This window comes from Nasonia vitripennis, assembly GCF_009193385.2.
Source record: "Nasonia vitripennis strain AsymCx chromosome 4 unlocalized genomic scaffold, Nvit_psr_1.1 chr4_random0004, whole genome shotgun sequence".
NCBI classification, from domain to species: domain Eukaryota; kingdom Metazoa; phylum Arthropoda; class Insecta; order Hymenoptera; family Pteromalidae; genus Nasonia; species Nasonia vitripennis.
Genome location: NW_022279639.1, coordinates 1,567,054 through 1,587,767, shown reverse-complemented (window position 1 = coordinate 1,587,767; position 20,714 = coordinate 1,567,054). Strand labels below are relative to the sequence as shown.

The window sequence follows — 20,714 nt, the reverse complement described above, 5'->3', positions numbered from 1 at the left end:
AAAACTTAACTCTAAAAACACAAAAATTATTATAAAAAAAACGAGTTAAATAAATTTAAAAACGGACTTTTTTCTTATCATGTTACAGTAAAAACAAAGAAAATGACACTTAGTGGCTTAAAATCCACTTAGTATAAGCTAAGATACGGGCGTATACATACCCATTTTCTGAAAACACTATTTTTCGACTAAAAATGCACCAAAACGCACTTTTCATATGTTTTTACACAAAAAATTACTTTTACAAGGCTTCCTTAGGAAGGAAGCAAAATCTAGTTGATAAAAATAAATCAGTAATAATAATTTCGTTTTTGAATGTGTCCACTAAAATATTTAATTTATTTTCATCAATAATCATAATTTTATATAACGCGCATCACACACACACACACACACACACACCGAACTTGCACACACTCCGTGTCACTGATGTCAATGGCTCACTCGTAGAAGCCGACATCTTCTCGTCTGATCGCTAGTTGACAGGCTGGGTCGTCCTTTTTCTGTCCTTCCTTCGCTATGGCTAGTCTTAGACATGAGCGGGGGGTTGACTGCCCGAGCGAAGCGAGGGAAGTAAATCACCCGAGGAAATGATCGACTTTAGTCACGTGTAGCATATAGTGCTTTATTTACGACTAAACTGTATAGTCACTTTATTTTTTGAAAAGTGAGACCTACTCAGCCACCAGCATTATGAAGAAAATATACATTTATAGATTCAAAACATTCAAAATTTTTAATTTTTTAAAAACTTTAACATTTTTCATAATTTTTCAACTTTTCAACATCTTAAAATTTAAAAAATTTAGCTACTATATAATAAAATGCTACTATTGTACCGCTTTTCAGGGGAATAAAGTGGCAATTATACTTTAGTCGTGAATACAATATATAGATACACAAATCAAGCGCAGATTTACGTACCTTGTAACATTCATTTTGCAAGTAATAATTGTTTAGCACCCGATACGCTGACAAAAAAGATAGGTTGTCGCAGAAAATTTCGTGTAATATTAATGCATTTAGATTTCGTTTATCATTTTATGCTATAATTAGAAACAATTTTAAACGTCAAGCAACATTAAAGCATGTTTAGTGTGTGAGAAAACATATTCGTGTAAAAAATTACATACTTTTCCGCTAGATTGCTGATTGATTATAAACGATGATTATTCTCCACAGAGGGATAGATAAAAGTCCATCGATTTGCATGCACGCAGGGCTACTTTGTGCAGGAATATAACACCGTTATATATGGAAATCAAGATTTTCGCGCATCTCCACTGCAGTAGATAGCGACAAGATAACCTTACAGAAAATAGAAGAATCTCAGTTTGTCAGAGAAAATTGTCAGTAGCTCTTAAACGGGCATATTTATTTGTAATGCCAAGCATGTGATCAGATAACTATGTTTATCTTTGCAGGAGTACCAAGCTTTTTGTAGATATCCTGCATTTTCTTTTTCTGGTTAGATAGATAAATAAATGACGATTTATTTTTATGCAAGTAGAAAACCAAATCTGATGTTTTTTTTTTACTAGTCTCCTCATACTTAAACTAGCGCGCCTCACGCGGCCTTACGGCTACAGTGGCTTGCCGCCTTGCATCGCTTCGCGCATCTCACACATTTTTCGATGACAAAACTATAAAGCACTTCCTTGTCGCGGTCGTGCCTAAAAAAGTCTCGACTATTGTATATTTTTTGTATAACACACTATACTATAAATATTATTATTAATTATTACTACAATCAATTTACTATAAGATTTCAACCAAACTATTTACATGCAATTTACCTTTACTATTATTTTTTCGAAATTTAGATGTAGTTGGAAATGAAGATAACGTTTCTTGTCTTGTATGATTTCTCATAGCTCGTCCACGTCTATCTTGAATAAGTTTATCAATTTTCACGAATATTCCACATTTATCAGGACAAGAAAAATACCTGTGTCCGTTAACTGCTCCATCATTTTTCCCTAAAATAAAAATTAATCAAAAGACGTTAAGTATGCAAAATTATTTTTGTAACATATGCACGATTTCCGCGTTTTTTAGACCTAAAAAGCGACTTTAAAGTGACCTTTTTTTGCCCGGTTTTTGAAAAATTTGTAAGCATGATTAAAACATGTACTAACACATATATAAATATAGGTATATGTATGATATACAAATCTAAATACTTTGAGGCGCCGTATTAAAAAAAGACACCTTAGTTCCGTTTATAGGCACAAAAAAACGCAGAAATGAATAAATGCGTTACAAAAACTATAGTGTGTACCAAGGGCTAAGCAGGCTTTTTGACTTGGTGTGTATATTACAGTACTCGTCTGTGGCTCGTTAACGCCCTTGCCTTCGGCTTAGGATACTCGCCTTGACTCGTACTGCAATCTCCACATGCGGTCTAAAAAAGCCTACTTTACGACTTTGATACGCAATATACTATTTTTCAATATTTAATTGTTGTTACTTTGATTATTATGCTTATATATTTTGCTTTTTCAAAGAAATAGCATTGTAATAGTAAAATTGTCCACTATATTAAAAACCGGTTACAAATCTTGTCTGAGCTGTTTAGAGTTCGAATCACGTGTTTTTAGAAAATTTCCGTATAGATATGTGTATGTGTATGTGCATGTGTGTATGTATTTTTTATAGGCGTAAGCAGAGCAATCTCTGCTCAAGTGACCCTCTAAACCTGGATTCCTACCGGTACTGTCGTTAGATATTACTTCAGTGCAACCCATTAATTAGTCAACCTGGCATCTCCTCTGAAGTTTGACATTTCCCTACATTCCCTGTCCATTAGTGTTATTTAAGGTTCTGAATCAAATACGTCTTCTTGAACAGCCAAAATATCATGATTGTTATATTTGTCAATTTTGGATTCTGCAGTATTCATTGTTGCAGTTCATTCGCAGAGCTTCGGGGACGTACACTGCTGCGTACCGGGCTTAAGGGGACACAACACTTTTAAATCCTGAAAAAAAAGAATTATGAGTAAAAATGACAGAATTAAAGTAGATCATTCAAAATTATTTCAGTGATATTTAGTATAAATACCTTTAACTTTACCGTGCTAAAACTTTAATTATCTCTGCTGGCACATGGTAGCACTCGGTGCAATGTTTTGTGAATTTTTTTACTGTCCGTGGAATTCCAAGTGAACGAATTGTTCTTTTGGGCTCAGATTCCAGAAAGATACTTTGTACACCTGTAGTTTCGGTATGAATGCAGAGATTTTAATTCGAATGTTTAGAAAATGTTTTATACCTAAAAAGGCGAGATAATAAGCGAAAAAAAAGAAAAAATTCAGTATTTTCATTGCCAAACCATTTCTATGCATTCAAATCAAAATCTCAGCATTCATACCGAAACTACAGGTGTACAAAGTATCTTTCTGGAATTTGAGCCCAAAAGAACCATTTGTACACTTGGAATCCTACGGATAGTGAAAACATTCACAAAACATTACACCGAGTGCTACAATGGGCCAGCAGGGATAATTAAGGTTTTACCATGGTAAAATTAAAGGTATTTCTAGTAAATATGACTAAACAAATTTTCAAATGATATCCTTTAATTTTGTCCTTTTTACTCTTGATGTCAGTGACGTCTTATTGCTTGGGTCCTATAATACTCTAGTCCTACCCTTTACCTCTACGCGAGACTAGTGTCTCGCGTAGCGGCATCCAATAGGCAAGCATATAACCCTGGCGTTACAGGATGACCAAGTTTACTTAAAATTTATTTAAGGTATTCTTTGACCACAAAACTAGACTATCTACCAAAACAGTAGCCTTGAAAATATATCAAGTTTTGTGTCAAAAACAAGCCCCCACGAAATCATTAGGAAGATCCGTCACCAGGAAATTGATAAACATAAACGTTGTGTTCCACGGTGCTTATCGTGATCAACAACAATATGGAGTCATCAAACTTACATTTTGTAGTGTATTTTTTAGAAACAATGAAAACTACGACGCGAGGTGATGTGATGCCGTGGAATGGCATACGGATATCAGAATCTCTCAATACAGAAGAATAATGCACTACATAACACAAACTTTTGTGTTCCGCGGTGCCTATTACTTTTAGAAACATGTGTAGACCTAAACTAACACTGATAAATAAACAATCACGGCAAACAATGATAACTACGGCACGAGGTCGGACGACAAGAACGACGCCATATCCGCCATGAATGGTAGCAGTACGTGGCTGTAGATGGCGCTTGCCATGTTTTCCCGTGCCAAAATATATAGTTATTATCTCCACACATAAATAAAATATTTATTCATAAATATAATATTAAAGTCATACCCTCAAATTTGTTCATGTATATTAATCCAATAATCCAATAAACGGGCTAAACGCCCTTTACAAACAAAGAGATAATACAATAATTACAGAATAAAACAACATAAATTAATTAATTCTACGGTTTAACTGAAATTGAGCGTGAGAGTATCGTGTCCAGACCCAGGGATGGGTACTGTAGGGGCTAAACGTATGAGTAGACAAACGAGGCCAGTCGGTATTTGAAACCTGCTAGATTCAGAGCGCAACGAATCCCGTCGGGGAGGGCATTCCAGCATCTCCTGATCCTGCTCAATGAAGAATAAAATCGGTAGTTTCGATGAGAGTCGGTCTCCTCAATGGCCTCTGGGTTTCTGTAGCGCATAAGACACGTGGCGGGGTACGAAGGCATTGTTCAGTGACTCGCAATTGAACAGCTTATGGGCAAACTTAAACGCCAGAGTACAGTCGTCAAAATGCAGAACTGAACGGATAGGATGGACATTCAAGTCCAGCTCTAAGTCACGATAATCGTGATCGGAGAAGAGCATGGGACGAAACAATTTAAACGCTGCATAGCGAAGAAATTTGTGCTAGATAGACTCCAGCCTCTCAATTTGACACCTCTTGTAAGGGGCCCAAATTTGTGAACAATATAGAAAGTGAGGTAAAAATAGGGAATTGTACAAATAGAGTATAGACTCGATATCGGAAAACTGATGTGTTGTGCGTTTTAAGAACCCAATTAAGCTGGCCGTTTTTGAACAAAGATAATCTTTATGTGTGTCGAATGAGAGGCTAGAGTCGAACCAGACCCCAAGATCTCGAATCACCGAAGTTCTCTGCAACGAGGCTGAGCCCATGGTAAAGTTGTGGCACAACGGATTCCGATGTCCACTGAAAGTGATGATAAAGCACTTCGTAAGATTTAGGCGGAGCCCATTGCGGCCCGACCAGCCCACGAGCGCATCCAGGTCTTGTTGGATGCACTGAGCGTCTGCCTCTGAGCGAACCTCGGAGAACAGCTTTACATCGTCCGCATAGAGAAGCACCTTTACATACTTAAGCTCAGCATCCAGGTCCTTGATAAAGATGCAAAACAATAAGGGACCCAAATGAGAACCCTACGGAACGCCAGAATTTACATGTACAGGGTTAGACAAGGTGCCTCCGACGCGAACAGAGAAAGATCGGTCCGAGAGATACGATGCCAGCCAGCACAGCATATAACCATTAATTCCCAAACGGGACAGTTTGGACAAGAGGGGGTCATGGCTCACGGTGTCAAAGGCCTTGGAGAAGTCAGTGTAGATGGCGTCCACTTCACTAGACGATTCCAAGGCTACTGACAAAAAATCATTGAAGATGAGCAGATTAGTTAGCGTTGATCTACCCGGAACAAAACCATGTTACTCCGAAACTATGCTGGCGAGCAGAGAATCTCCAAGAATATTAGCAACTATCGCATCAAATAATTTTGAGAGTGTACCGATGATTGAGATCGGGCGATAATTTCGAACGTCGTGTCTGTTGCCCTTCTTAAAAATGGGTAAAACGTGTGAAAAGCGCCATTGTTTAGGAAAGTAACTACGAGCCAATGAGGGATTAAACAAGTGCAAAATGGGCTCCTCCAGCTGGTTCCAACAACGTTTCAAAAAGTATGGAGAGAGGACGTCGGGTCCTGCATTCGCATTGTCCTTGAGCTCGCTTACAATACGTCGGGCAAGCTCCGGATTGACTACGACCTACGGGCGATCGCCCTCCTCCGAGAGCGACATGAAATTGGAGTAATTACAGCGATGTGCCGTTAGATCATAAACAGAGCCGAAGAATTTGGCGAACAAATCGGCCCTGTCACGATCAGAGGAGGACGATATGCCGTCGAGAACCACGCTGCTGGGGATACCCTCGTACTGTCTGAGTGATTTAACATAAGACCAAAAAGCACGCAGATTTTTACGTAAATTACATTGAACCGGCTCGAGATAAGAACGATATTTACTCCTAGACAACCTAATACAGAGGGCCCTAAGTCTTTTAAATTCGATATGATCGCTTAACAAACGCGATTCCTTCCACTTACAATGCACAGCCTTTTTCTCCATAATACAACCAATCAGCTCGCCGTCATACCATCGAGGAAAGGAGCCGGCGCGATCAGTGGTGTAAGGGACGTGTTTCTCGATAACATAAGTAATTAATCTATCAAAATTGGCTAGGCTACAGTCAACGTTCTTACTTGACACCACCGGGCGCCAGCTCAATCCTCCGAGGGTCTGATTGATTAATACATAATCAGCTTTGATAAAATTACGTTTCCTAACCGATAACTCCGCGAAACCGGAACTCGCGTCGAGAGAAAAGAGCCCGGGAACATGATGTTCATCAGCCGAGACGATGGCGTCGGCAACCTCCAGCGAAGAGGCTGCATTCTGGGAGGCGAAGCACAAATCCAAGGTGTAACCCTTGTCCGAGTGGAGTGGGTAGTGCTGGGTCAGGTTGAGTGATGACATGGCGGCGCACACAGAGGCCGCTGCTTCCCTCTCATCTGATGACAGGTAGCCAACTTGAAAGAATCCAAGCGGGATGACATTCCAGGACACACGAGGAATGTTGAAGTCTCCCAACAAGAACAGCTGGTGGTCAGGATGCTTGGGCATCATGTCCTCGATAGCCTTGCAGAACCCCTTGTACACAGCAGAACTAGAGCTGGGCCTGATGTAGACAGCACCGATGATGATTTTGGTGCCTGGTGAGGTGATTCGTATGAAGATTTGTTCCGCAGTGGAGTTTATAGAGAGGGGGTGTTGTTTATAGGAGGTGCTCCAGATGGGCAGGAATGTAGTCCCTTACAGCGACGAGAACACCTCCTCCTCTTGAAAGACCAGCTGGAGACATCTCTCTGTCACAGCGGTGCACTGCGTAGCCAGCCATGCCAAGCTCAGCGGAGCTGATGTCTGGGGTAAGCTAGGTCTCTGTGAAGACGATGAAGTCTGGAGAATATAAGGACGAGTGGAGATTAGATTTCAGTTCGAGTAGACGATCAGGCTTCTTAATAGAGTGTACGTTTTGATAATAAGCGGTATACTTAGAATTAGAGTGAGAGACCTGCATTAGTTTTTTGAAAAGGAGATTACTGGTGAACCATTTACGTATCTGACACGCTTCTTGTCAGCATGGTTCCTATTATAGGCATCAGCTTCCTGTCGAAGTCTTCTGTAGGCCTCTCTCTGGGTATTGGTGCGATCAGCTGCTACCTGAACACCATCTGGGAGACTGCGCCAGCCGCACAGCACTCGACCTACGTTGCTCCTGGCAGACCTGACGATGACTGGTGGAGGAGCTCCTTTGCGAGTTGGTCTGGTAAACCCCCTGGCTGTGATGTGAGTCAAGTCAAGGCCACTGATTCCGTTCAGGGCCCCACAAACCTCCTGCAGCAAGTCCTGCTCGGCTGGTACTTGGAGGTTATATAGGATGATTTTAGTTTCCCTGTTGAGGCGATCCTGGAGCTCCGCTGCAACTGATTCCATGGGCGATCCCTGCTGAGAAGAGAGTTCACCTCCAGACAGCTGCCGGTGAAGCTCAGCTGGTTTTTGATCCAGAGGGAGAGAGACTGGAATTCCCTAATCAGATCAGCTAGATCAGAAGCAGTAGGCGGTGACGTGGCCCTAGAGGAGAATCCAGAGTCCGTTTGGGTGAGAGATCCGGATCCATTCAATGGGAGAGAGGGTTGCTGGATGCCCACCGCTGGAGCCCTGAGTGGCTTGCAGCATTTGGAGAATCTTCCCTGGTCATCTGCACCGACTCTGCCTGAGCAAGAGGTATGATACAGTCTGTCGCATCCTGCACAGAACACTTCCTCCTATACGTCCACCTTGCAGTAAGGACAGACTGCATTACTGTCATTCATAGTGACTACGCAGCAGTTGGAGCCAGGAGCACACCACACACACATGACACAGTAAAAACACTGATTATTGATAACGGAGCACCTGGTAGCCGGTACCCTCCGTCCCGACTCAAACGTGTCGTAAAGCACCACACGCCACACACCGCCCAGGCATCACACCAACAGCAAGTAACAGCAGTCAGCGGCAGCAACAACAAACAGCAGCCATCAGCAACACGGAGATCCTCCCAATGTGGAGGTAGACTAGGAGCTCCTCGTCACATAGTACCAGCACCGCATCCAAACGGCCTCGAAGTGAGCTTATGCGCGTCTCCGCTGGAATGATACGCGCGAAGCACAGCAGCTATCCTGAGTCATATGCACCAGAATGCGCTTCGGAACGGTGGCCGCGACAGCAGCAACAGCTCCAACAACAACAACACTCACAACACAGTGCGGCACGACGCGTCGTAAGAGGCGCAGCTGAGCGGGGGCTCCGTATAGCGCAATGGTCGGCGACACAATCAGGACGGGGACAACGAACAGATGTGAAGTTTTTTGCTGGTTGCGTTGTGCGCCGATAAAACTGAGCCGCAGACACGATATTTTGTCATAAAGCGCGTCAAAATAACTTAAAACAACGATGGGAGCGGGAGCGACGGCAAGAGACGTTCGCACCCGTGCGCCACCTTGCGGATTTTTTTCTATAAAATAGTATATTATGACACAACAGTGTCATATGATATTTTATAGCAAACAATTTCAAAATCGACAATGAAGTTGGCATTTTGAGGTGAGTGTGCTATAAATGATATAATAAGTTATACTCGACCTCGCGATCAGTATTCAATATCATATGTAAGTAGAGGAAGATATAAACAATGTTCTAGAACCTGTGGGGACCAGGCAACAGTCCTTCCGAACTGCTACCCGGTCTCCGCAGACTACATATTTTGTACTGTCCGTGAATTCATCTATATACTAACATAATGCAAAACAAACATTTATAGACAAATGCCCATACCCAATATTATAGGTCGATGAAGGTCTACAATAAAACTGATATATATATATATATATATATATATATATATATATATATATATATATATATATATATATATATATATCGTGCATATTGTATATGAAGATATAATAAACAACGTGCTAAACCTGTTGGGACCGGGCAACAATCCTTTTGAACGGCTGTCCGGTCCCCGCAGATTCTAGAACATTGTTTAGATTCTCATCTATATACCTATGATAAATATGATAATGAATACTGATTTCGAGGTCGAGTATAACTTATTATATCTTTATGTAAATAGAGGAGGATATAAACAAAGTCTAGAACCTGTGGGGACCGGGCAACGGCCCTTTTGAACTGCTGCCTGGTCCCCGCAGACTCTAGCTTTTCGTGAAAATATCGGCTCTATATAGTGCTCTCGGCAGTTTTATAAAAGCTTATATGAGTTATATACGACCATTCTACAAGTATCCAATACCATATGCGAACTTTTTTAGTTCTTTGTGAATAATTTCGACTCAAGAATTCGAATTTTCGATATAGTTTATTTCGAAATATAGATTCATAATTTTAAGATGCATTCTTTTATCTCAGCAAAATTATTATAAATATTATTAAAAACCATTATTATTTCCGAAAATTAAAAAATAGTAGTTTAATTCAAGTTTATAAGTATTAGATGAGAATTTCATCACGTTCCTAAAGTCATGAATTTTACATGGATAGATTATTGCCAAACGGCAACTATGTGTCCTGGATTTGATTAATTCAAATAAAAAAATGTTTTATTCCTATTTTTACTATCATCCAGACTTAGTCGAACAGCTATTCGTTGGCTCTAGAGAAGTGAGCTCGACAGGCTGTCAGCTTTTCTGCGCTATGCGCAGTATTGTGCGCGTCTATTTGGCGAGCGACTAGCATGTTCATGCTCTGCCCTCCCGCCTCTGCGTGTTTTGATCGTTTCGAAGTCGCTTGAGGACCTCCGCGAACCGCGATATTTTGCTCATTGATAACAGATTTTTCGTTATTCTTGTGTTTATTATGTTTACAACAGATCTTTATTGTGTTATGTGCAGTGAAATAAGAATCTATGTGGCTGTGTGATCTGTTTTTAGAGTGGAATCAATGTTGTAATTCCCATGTCTCCTACTGGTAGCTATGTGACATTGCTGTCAGAGAACAGAAATAATTTAAGTACTAGATTCGTTCAATATTGGCGATTAGACAGGTCATTTCTGTCCGGAACTGTCCAAAGTGCATGCTACAGTATATCTATATTTAGTGAACTAGACTGTCCAGTTCATGTCCATTCTCAATAATCGAACAAACCTACTGTTTATCGCTGCCAATTCGACCATACACATACTATCCTGGAGCTAAATTGCAGTCTGGGCAGTGTAGTTTGACATTGCTGGCTACTTAAAACACCTAAAGGCGACTCTATAGGTGGATTCATGCTGTCTGGTGGTACTGATTGGCATCTATGGGTACTTCAACAATGTTTAAACATCCCTAGAGTAGGATTTATGTCATCTGATCGTGCGACTTGGTGTTTCTGACTGATTCAACCACCTGGAAACAACCCTGGACCTATATTAGAACTTTTTGACAGTGCTAGTTGGCGTTTCTAGCTGTCTCTACCACCTGGAAATGACCCTGAAGCTGTATTTGCACTTTATGGCAGTCCTGGTTGGCGTTGCTGCCTACTTAAACCAGCTCGAGGTGATGTTGGAGGTGAATTTATGCTATCTGTGAGTACTGGTGAGCATTGTTAGATACTTTGAACGTGTTAATACAGCTTTTGAAAGGAATTTACACAATCCAACAGGGTAGTATTCAAAATATTACAATGACTTGTGCTGTATGTGTTAAATTGAGATCGTATCTTTAATTAAGTTTTAATTTAAAATGTTGTGTGATTGTTATAAATTCAGTAAAAAAAGATATTTCTTATTGATAGGTAACTTTTCAGTGATTTTATTAATATACTGCAAGCTGTCTGTTTGTTAGTATGAACTATATGTAACTGAAAATGTTGTTTGACGGTTTTCATACTTAAAAGCTGCCATGTTTACAATATATTTTGCTGTATTTCTAGTTATACGAGCAATTCTGAATTTGTTATCATCATGGTCTGATGCAACACTGGAATAAAACCAAGGATATTTTGATTGTATTGATGACTGAGCTATAAAAATCTTACAGTTGGAACAAAATTTAATTCAATACTATAGCAGTACTGCTCTATTGATAGATGAGTGTTTTTATCAGGTTAGATTAGAGATTTGAATAATTATTTGTGTATGAGTTTTTAATATAGTTTCTTTTATCTTCTAGTGTGTTAGTAATACTGGATGGGAACGAATGGGATCAAAGGCACGGGGCATATACCTGATCATCGCTAACCCTACATCTTATTAGTGTAAAGCTTTCAAGTACAATTTGTTCTAGACAATTTATAAAATTTCATGTAACTGATAATAATGTATATTTTATTTAAAACTATTATTAACACGGATATTTCTTTGGTTTTAATTTTATTCTATTGTTTTTTAGGTAAAAAAATGAAATACGATGGCAAAGAGTTACCGAGGTCCAATATTTTTAAGAAGATATTCTTACTTACAAATTAAAGCATTTAAGCGCAGAAGATTCATATCCATAAGTTATCCAAAATTGTATTTAGCAATAAGGTTTAATTTAGAAGACGGTTGTTTAATGTGTAGCATAGTTAAGAGGGATATTGGAGACTTATCAGAGCCTTTTTTCAATCTGTATAATTTGCGTTATTATTTAGTTAAGGTTTTTCTTCCCAAAAAATGTTTGGCCCGATTTATGAAAATCTCGTTGAAACGTTCGTGCCACACCAACACTTTTTTTAAATAGAGCATATGCTCGCATATTAAAAGTTTGTTGAGAATCGGGAGATACCTGTATAGTAAAAGATTGCTTGAGATATTATATTGCATCTTACACATTTTTCGACAATGAAAATATAAGATCGCATTGCTTGAATTCAAATAAATTTTTTTTTAATATTTTTACTTTCATGATGACAGGTTTTGTATTGCATGATTGTGTTATTTGATAGCAAATGCTTTAGTGTAGCTCTAACTGTGTCTATTATTTTTAGCATACGCATACTAATTTGGCTTCATATAAGGTGTATACTAGAAATGATTATATTTTTTGTAACACATGCATGATTTGGTGTGCACCAAGGTTAAGTGGAGCTTTTCAACCTCGTGAAGTTGCTGTACTCGTCTTCAGCTCACAAACGCACTCGCCTTCGGCTTGTGCCGGCTCGCCCCGACTCATACTACAAACTCCACACTAGGTCTAAGTAAAGTCACTGTACGCCCATGGCACACAATATACTATTTTTAGTTTTTCTATTAATAGTTTATAAATAAAAAGAAAAAAAATTAAATAAATAAAAGATACAAATATGAACAAAAGCGAAATAAAATGCAATGTACATATTTTACAATAGAACATGAAAATGTCTGAAATAATTCATTGCAAGTTAAATTTCTCACTTTTTATTACTTGTCATATATTGTGTAGTGCATGCTTACTTTTTCTGTATTAAAAAATTATTATCATTAGTTGCGGAGTAAAAAAAATTATATAAAGCAAAACATAATTAATACATTCATTAACAAAATAATGCTGACAAATATAATGCAAACAACATCAATGATGAATTATGGAAACCGCTTTATGTAAATTATGTCTATCGCATGCTTTATCTGATACGCTTTTTTATAACTTTCTACATTTATTGTATCCTGGTTGAAACTAATCATATGATTATCATATGAGCAATCATATGAGTGTTCATATGATAATCATATGAGTGTTCATAAGATAATCATATGAGTGTTCATATGTTAATCATATGAGTGTTCATATGTTAATCATATGAGTGTTTATATGATAATCATATGAGTGTTCATATGATAATCATATGAGTGTTCATATGATAATCATATGAGTGTTCCTATGATAATCATATGAGTGTTCCTATGATAATCATATGAGTGTTCATATGATAATCATATGATTATCATATGATACTTTCGACCGAATCCTCATATGAGAATGATATGATTGTCATATGATATATCGTAAATTCTCATAAAAATAAATAATTATTCTACCCCTATTCGATACCCGGTAAAATTCCCGCAGAAAGTACCGCATAAAGTTCCGCTGATAGGCCCGCATAACGTCTCGCCGAAAGCTCCGCATAAGGTCCCGCTGTTAGGCCCGCGAAAAGTACTGCAAAAAGTACCGTATAAAGTCCCGCTGATAGGCCCGCTAAAAGTGTTTCTCGTGTGATTCGCCAGTGTGACGAAGGGCATTAAGTGTCTGGAAAATTTATTAAAATTAGTTCTGTTGGTTGAACGAAAATCATTCGCACATGCAGATCGTCAGACTTTGCGAAAGAATTGCACTTTTCAATCTCTTCGGCTCTCTTTGTTACTCCGTTCGCCGCCGCCGACCTCCTTAGCAACGGCGCCGCGGCCGCCGCGCTCACTTCCCCTCAAGCGCTTTTCCGTTGGGCGCTGTGGTGGGGGGATTTTTCTTTCTTGACTGGGAAAGTGAAAAATGGACGAAAATTTTTCGGGCTTATTCCCATAGACTCAGTTTTTTACGCTGATCACGGTGGTATATAAATGTTGTATTGTTTTAGAATCACCCTGTATAATACGAATTTTTGATAGTATTAACAAAAAACTTCTTGATAATGATCATCAAATTTTTACTGATTGGCTGTTTCCAATTAAAGACAATTTACGCATATCTTTTGAACGCGTACAGTATCAGACTAATTATTATGATTGCGGTGTTTTTGCTATAGCATTGGCAGTCGCTATTGTATTTAATATTTGCCCATGCAATATTTAAATTAATTTTAGTAAAATGCGAGAACAATTGATTAGAATGTATGATACATAAACTTTATCATTTTTTCCAATATCAAAAGATTATTATAAAATGTTTTTTGAAACAGTTGATAAAATTCTAATTATTAGAAAAGTTATTCACGCAATAAAATTTGCTGAATTTAAATTATACTTTGATAAACTTAATATTGAGGAACTTGAGCTATTATGTACAACAATCATTAATTAACTCTTTTAGAAGCCAACACAAAGAAAAAGTAACTGTTAAAAATCAATCAAAAAATAAATAATAAGATAATAAGTTTGGCTGATAAAACAATGTTGAATGCAAGAATGCCCGGATAGAAATAACTTATACTTGTTTTCACTTATCCAAAAACTATTTATTGAAACACATCGAGCTTATATCTTACAAGAAAAGGTCTTCGAGATTGACAATTTACAAGGAACGAATAAAAGGTATTTGACTAAACGCGTGTTATTCGCACGAGAGCTCTCTGACAAGTGAAGCGCCGCCGCCGCACAGCGACGTCGGCGCTGCCGTCCAGAGAGGGGCTAGTAGCGGGGGGGGAGTACGGCCTCATGTTCTGCGTGCTTGTCTACGTCGAGCCGTACACCGCTCGCTTACACTCAACAAACAACTAATAATTGTATTCATCATTTTGAAAGAATCATGCCGTTGGATGTGGATAACAATGACATTGTATATGTATCAAATCAAAATAGCAAAAAAAAACTTCATTAAAACGAAAATTTGATTAAAACAGTATAGTATTTTATGATACCTTATTGATAATAGATCAATAGATAAGATTTTATCAAGGGGCGCGGTAGCACCCTGATGGAAAGTATAAGTTTTATACACTGTGCTGTCGGGAGCGCGACGCGACTTATTATACTTTGAATTTGCTAAATAACCTATTTACGTTTTACGAATTCCGTATATATTTTATTCGATCTCCTGTTGATGTTTATGTATGAGTGTACAATTTCAAAGATTTTTATAAGATCTTTCTAATTACCATATTATTTTGTTAAGAAAATTGCTTGTTTGTAAAATAATTAAGTTTGTAAATTAATTTTGCGAAAAAAATTAATTTTTTGCCTCTCTGATTCTCTTTTTTTTCTTTCAGTCAGTTATAGCTATAGATATACATACGATTCTTCAATTAATACAAAGGCTACCTGATAAATATTTTAAATATAAAAGCATTGAAATTATATGTCCTGTTGACTCATCTATCGTATTATAGACGTAAAGAAGCTTGATTGCTGTACACCAAACGGCAATAATTTTGAATGAAAAAACGGCCGCGCCATGTCTTATTAGGTTAGGTTAATTGATCAGCTAATGTGAGTAAACACTCTGCGCGGAGCGCAAGTGCACGAGATTTTTTCTCATCACACGGCTTGCGGCTGTTTCTTTATCGCTGCAAAGGTCGAATATGCATATGCTATTTTTGAAGCCCATGCTTTGTGGCCGACACTGGCAGAAAACTGCCTGTAGTTCAAAAATGTTCTTATTCCCGGAAGATAATCTTTCAGTGCAAGTCCAGCTGAGCTGATCGAGCAGCAAAACAGTCAATATTCTAATCAGAATTCAGCAGATATAGATGGAAAAGTTTTACTTATATACTAATTCAGACGCCAGCTTCCTTTTAGTACTTTTTTAATTGTCCCCTGGATTTTTCAACTCGATATAGTTCTATTTATAGTGCTTATTGAAAATAACTTGGTTTTTCTTCTAGGAAATACTTTCTCTGTTTGTTATTAACAATGATAACGGCTAATTCATGGTTTACTGAAAATATCTCAAAAACTACTGCACCTACAAAAAAATAGTGATTGAAAGTTGTTTGAAATATTGAAATGCATAAATAATTATCCGACATATTTTTGCGTAGAAGCAGTTTTTGCAAAAATGTAACTCCTGGCATCATGTCCCTAAAATTTTTCAACTAGATATTGTTGTAATCGAGCAGCTTATTACAAATAATTTGGTTTTTCAGCTGTCAAATACTTTTTTTATTCATTATTTAAAAATGGTCAAAATGTGGTTTTTCAACAATAATTCAAAAACGACTGCTCTTATTACGAATAAAGTTATTAAAACTTGTTGAATACAAAGTGCATAAAGTATTATCTAAAGCATTTTATTGCAGGTGTAGTAGATTTTGCGAAAATCAAAACTAAACTTTTAACTATTATATACTGTGTATTGCCTCGTACAAGATTTATCGTGCATAACAATAAATTAAAACTGAATAAAACAAATTAAAGTCATTCGATTTCATCATAGCGAAAACCCAGGGTCTTTCCATCGCCCCACTCTAGTATACCGCTACGCAGCCAGCAACAGAGACACGATAGGTGACGCAGTGGCAGTGGACTTTGCGACACACATGTAAACGTGCGCTCCCCTTCTACTTCCCTACAAGCAGCAGCGGCAGTAAACAAGCGATGACATAGCGACGGCGAGTCGCGCGCACTTCAGTATAATGCGTGAATGTATAGATCTTTTCGGCGGCTCAATCTGCGCTCTCTTAGCTTGCTATAAAAGGCCGTGCGCGGCCTATGGCTAGCCACTAGCCGTCGCATCTTCAGCAGTCTAGTCACTACACACTCTACAGCAATTTAAGCGTAGAATAATGAACACACATACACAAACTAGTAGTAGCAATTTATACTCACTAGTAAACACTCTATTGCAATTTAGGCGTAGAATACACACTTGCGATATTTATAAAATTTAATATCTCTCTATATTATAAAAAAAGGCCGCCGCCGACGTTTCAAGAATGTTCCCCCTTATTCAATTCCCCTTATTTAATCCCCCTTCATTACTCCCACTCAATTAATTTCCCTCAATCATTCCCTCTCACTTCTTTCCTTACTTTCTTCCCGTCAACAAAAGACGTTTTTGTTTATGTTTTGTTTATGATTTTTCTAACCAACAATAAACATATTTTGTATTGTCCGTTACCTTGTTTGACTTTTTTGAGTGATGCTGTCGTGAAATGGATATGAATAGAATTAACAATAAGAGAAAAAGAAACGGCAAGTGAAGCGCGGTTCGACGAAAGCTTCGCCATTCGCTGCATCTATATTGTAAAAAAAGAAAACAAAAGAAAATGTGTTGCAGGTATGTGATGTATTTGTGTTTTCTTTTCATACATGGCAAATGCGTTTTTTTCTCTGTCATGTGTGCTCGAAGTTCGTTGCGCGACGGCACTATTTTATCCACCTTCATTCACCCTTCGAGCATCACAGTTAAATCCTAATAAGTATCAACTGCCAGATACGCTGCGGTTTCGCCTCGCGCTTTGACCTGACTCAGCCATTCGATATTGGCAAAAAAATATACTCGTTTATGTTGTCACTATATAGCTACTTGACCTAAGTATATATATATATATATACAGGGTGTTTCATTTTAATCCGACCACGACAAAAAACCATGGAAAAACTAATTTTAACGAAAAATGACCTTAACAAAAGTTGAAGGGGGTAAAGGGGGCCATCGAATGACACAAACATCTATGACCTTGAACTCGATTTTCAAGGTCATTTGAAGGTCATTGTATTTTTTTAACGGGAACCCCTATTTTTGACCTCGGAATACGGAGCAGCGGAAAAAATTACGTCGGAAATGACATTTCAAGTTTGCCTAGTGACCTTGAGAAGGTCAATTCAAGGTTTTCCTTTCAATTTTTTCGTAGAATTATCATTTTGTTATTGTAATAAACATTAAGAGAATAATTGACTTAAAATGTGATTATGCTTTGCTGACTTCAAAGCCATTTTGTAAGGTCAAAAGTGCAAAAATGCAATATCAAATGTTATGTGGAGTCCATATTTATATCCTAACTTTAGTGTTGCCCAGGAACAACGACGTGGACGTAATAGGATTCTGTTCCCTTTGGGGTGCTTGATTAGAGTGAGTCTCCTTGCCTCTCACTTTTATTATGTACAGATACCGTGAAATTCAAGGCAAAGTGGTATACCTATAGCTACTGCTTGGAGAATACTGAGAAGTCAACGTTATCATCCATATCATATTACTTTGACTCAGGATCTCACACCTGCTGATATGAGGTTAAGGCTACAGTTTTGCCAATGGGCACGACAAATGATTGCTAATGATCGTCACTTTTTTCAATACGTAATGTTTTCTGATGAAGCAAAATTCAAAAGCAATGGAGAGCTTAACCGACACAACTGTCATTATTTGTCGAATGTTAATCCGCATTGGTACAGGCAGATAGATAACCAAAATCGTTGGAGTCTTGATGTTTGGTGTGGAATTGTTAACTTTTTCGATGAAAATGTAAATGGCCATAATTTTTTACAGTTCCTGAGAGAACGTCTTCCAGTACTTCTTGAAGAAGTAGATTTATACACAAGAGCAAGAATGTGGATTGAATTAGATGGAGCTCCTGCGCACTATGCTCGAATAGTTAGACAATATCTTAATCAAAATTACCGTGACAGGTGGATTGGACGCACTGGACGTGGAGATTTGGGTGTTCGATGGCCACCGAGATCTCCAGATATGACATCAACCGATTTCTATTTGTGGGGGTGTTTGAAAGATGTTGCTTATGAACATGAAACTACAACAAGGGAAGATATGATCCACAGAATTCAAACCGCTTGTGAAAACATTCCAAGAGCTGTATTACTCAGAACAGTAGAACATTTTCAGCAGCGAATTTAATTGTGTATCCAACAAAATGGTAGTGTCTTTGAGCACCTGCGTTGAATTTTGAGCAAAAGTGAGAGGCAAGGGGACTCACTCTAATTAAGCACCCCGAAAAGTGAGAGGCAAGGGGACTCACTCTAATCAAGCACCCCGAAAAGTGAGAGGCAAGGGGACTCACTCTAATCAAGCACCCCGAAAAGTGAGAGGCAAGGTGACTCACTCTAATCAAGCACCCCAAAGGGAACAGAATCCTATTACGTCCACGTCGTTGTTCCTGGGCAACACTAAAGTTAGGATATAAATATGGACTTCACATAACATTTCATATTGCATTTTTGCACTTTTGACCTTACAAAATGGCTTTGAAGTCAGCAAAGCATAATCACATTTTAAGTCAATTATTCTCTTAATGTTTATTACAATAACAAAATGATAATTCTACGAAAAAATTGAAAGGAAAACAATCTTAGGCTGATACTTCTTATTTGACCTTGAATTGACCTTCTCAAGGTCACTAGGCAAACTTGAAATGTCATTTCCGACGTAATTTTTTCCGCTGCTCCGTATTCCGAGGTCAAAAATAGGGGTTCCCGTTAAAAAAATACAATGACCTTCAAATGACCTTGAAAATCGAGTTCAAGGTCATAGGTGTTTGTGTCATTCGATGGCCCCCTTTACCCCCTTCAACTTTTGTTAAGGTCATTTTTCGTTAAAATTAGTTTTTCCATGGTTTTTTGTCGTGGTCGGATTAAAATGAAACACCCTGTATATATTGACGTGTAGAAATATCACTTATTTGCGTCCCTGCTCGAGTGAGTATCCTCGTTGTAGGAGAAAGGAAAAACTACTCTTCTCCCCGGGAAACAGTTATTTGATTATAACATACTTCGGTGTCTCTCCGCTGTACTTCTACTTGTAAACATTTTACCAAATGAATGACTTCTCCGGCCACCACTGCCATGCATCCCGGCTCTTTTATTAATCGAAATGCGAACTCGTCGGGTGTTTGGACGGCTATTGACAAAGTGATAGTTAATACTTGTCTCTCTAATTCACATTTATGTTTTAATAGATCATAATACATTTGATTGATTTGGTTTTTGAAATGTCGCTCGACGTATACAAATTTAGAATTTACATATGTGAATATGTCTAGATTCTCGATTGGCGAATTTTTCTTTGATAAAAATACTTTCTCATTTAATTCTTCTAATACGAATAGTTTAGGGTGCTCGGTACGAATTAAATTATGGCCACATACTTTTGTTTCCCCAATGGTTTTTAAAGCAAATGTTATATCTTGGGTTTCTAACATATATATGATGTGGTCTGATTTGTATTCTTTTGTCTTATTAGCATACCCCTCATATAAAATAGTATACTTTCGTCCTCCACAGTTGTCTTCCGGTATTAGTTCCCAAAAAGCATATCCTTCTAAAACGTCTCTACACTGAGTGTCTGTTAATTGACAACTTGTGCCCGATCTTAATTCTATTTTGTTGGAATTTAAATTGATTGTTGCGTAATAATCAGATAGATATATCTGTACGAACCCTTGTACTAACATATCATTACAATGTCCGTAAGGATCGGAATACGAGGTTCCTTTACATTTCCTATCCGAATTGACACTTCCCGCAAACGTGACAGGCGTTGAAAAAGTGCTATTCTTCGGAAGATTTCTCGCTGCTATTCCTGCGATATAAGCGTATCCACTTTAAAACATCCGCATGCATTCGTCTCTTTGTATTTCTTGAAAATAGCTAATCTCTCCATCAATCACTCTTGAAGCATGTGAGTGCATCCCACAGTGAGTAATGTGTCGTGTAATCTTTATTAAACATTGGATCACATGTGTTTTAGTGAATTCGTTTATTTGAAGTA

General features: G+C 38.0%; 1 protein-coding gene across 14 annotated transcripts in view; it reads right to left on the bottom strand.

The window, feature by feature from the left end:
• Positions 1 to 20,714, bottom strand: part of LOC100117353 (kinesin-like protein KIF13A) — a 1,179,147-nt gene that overhangs the window by 27,677 nt on the left and 1,130,756 nt on the right. For 13 of the 14 annotated variants that reach the window (XM_031928179.1, XM_032601921.1, XM_031928185.1 and 10 more), the window contains one exon: positions 1,797 to 1,979. The exons of the other annotated variant lie outside the window; for it this stretch is intronic. In XM_031928179.1, the coding sequence (XP_031784039.1) occupies positions 1,797 to 1,979 (183 nt within the window). The remainder of the gene's footprint in view (positions 1 to 1,796; positions 1,980 to 20,714) is intronic. 14 annotated transcript variants of the gene reach the window in all.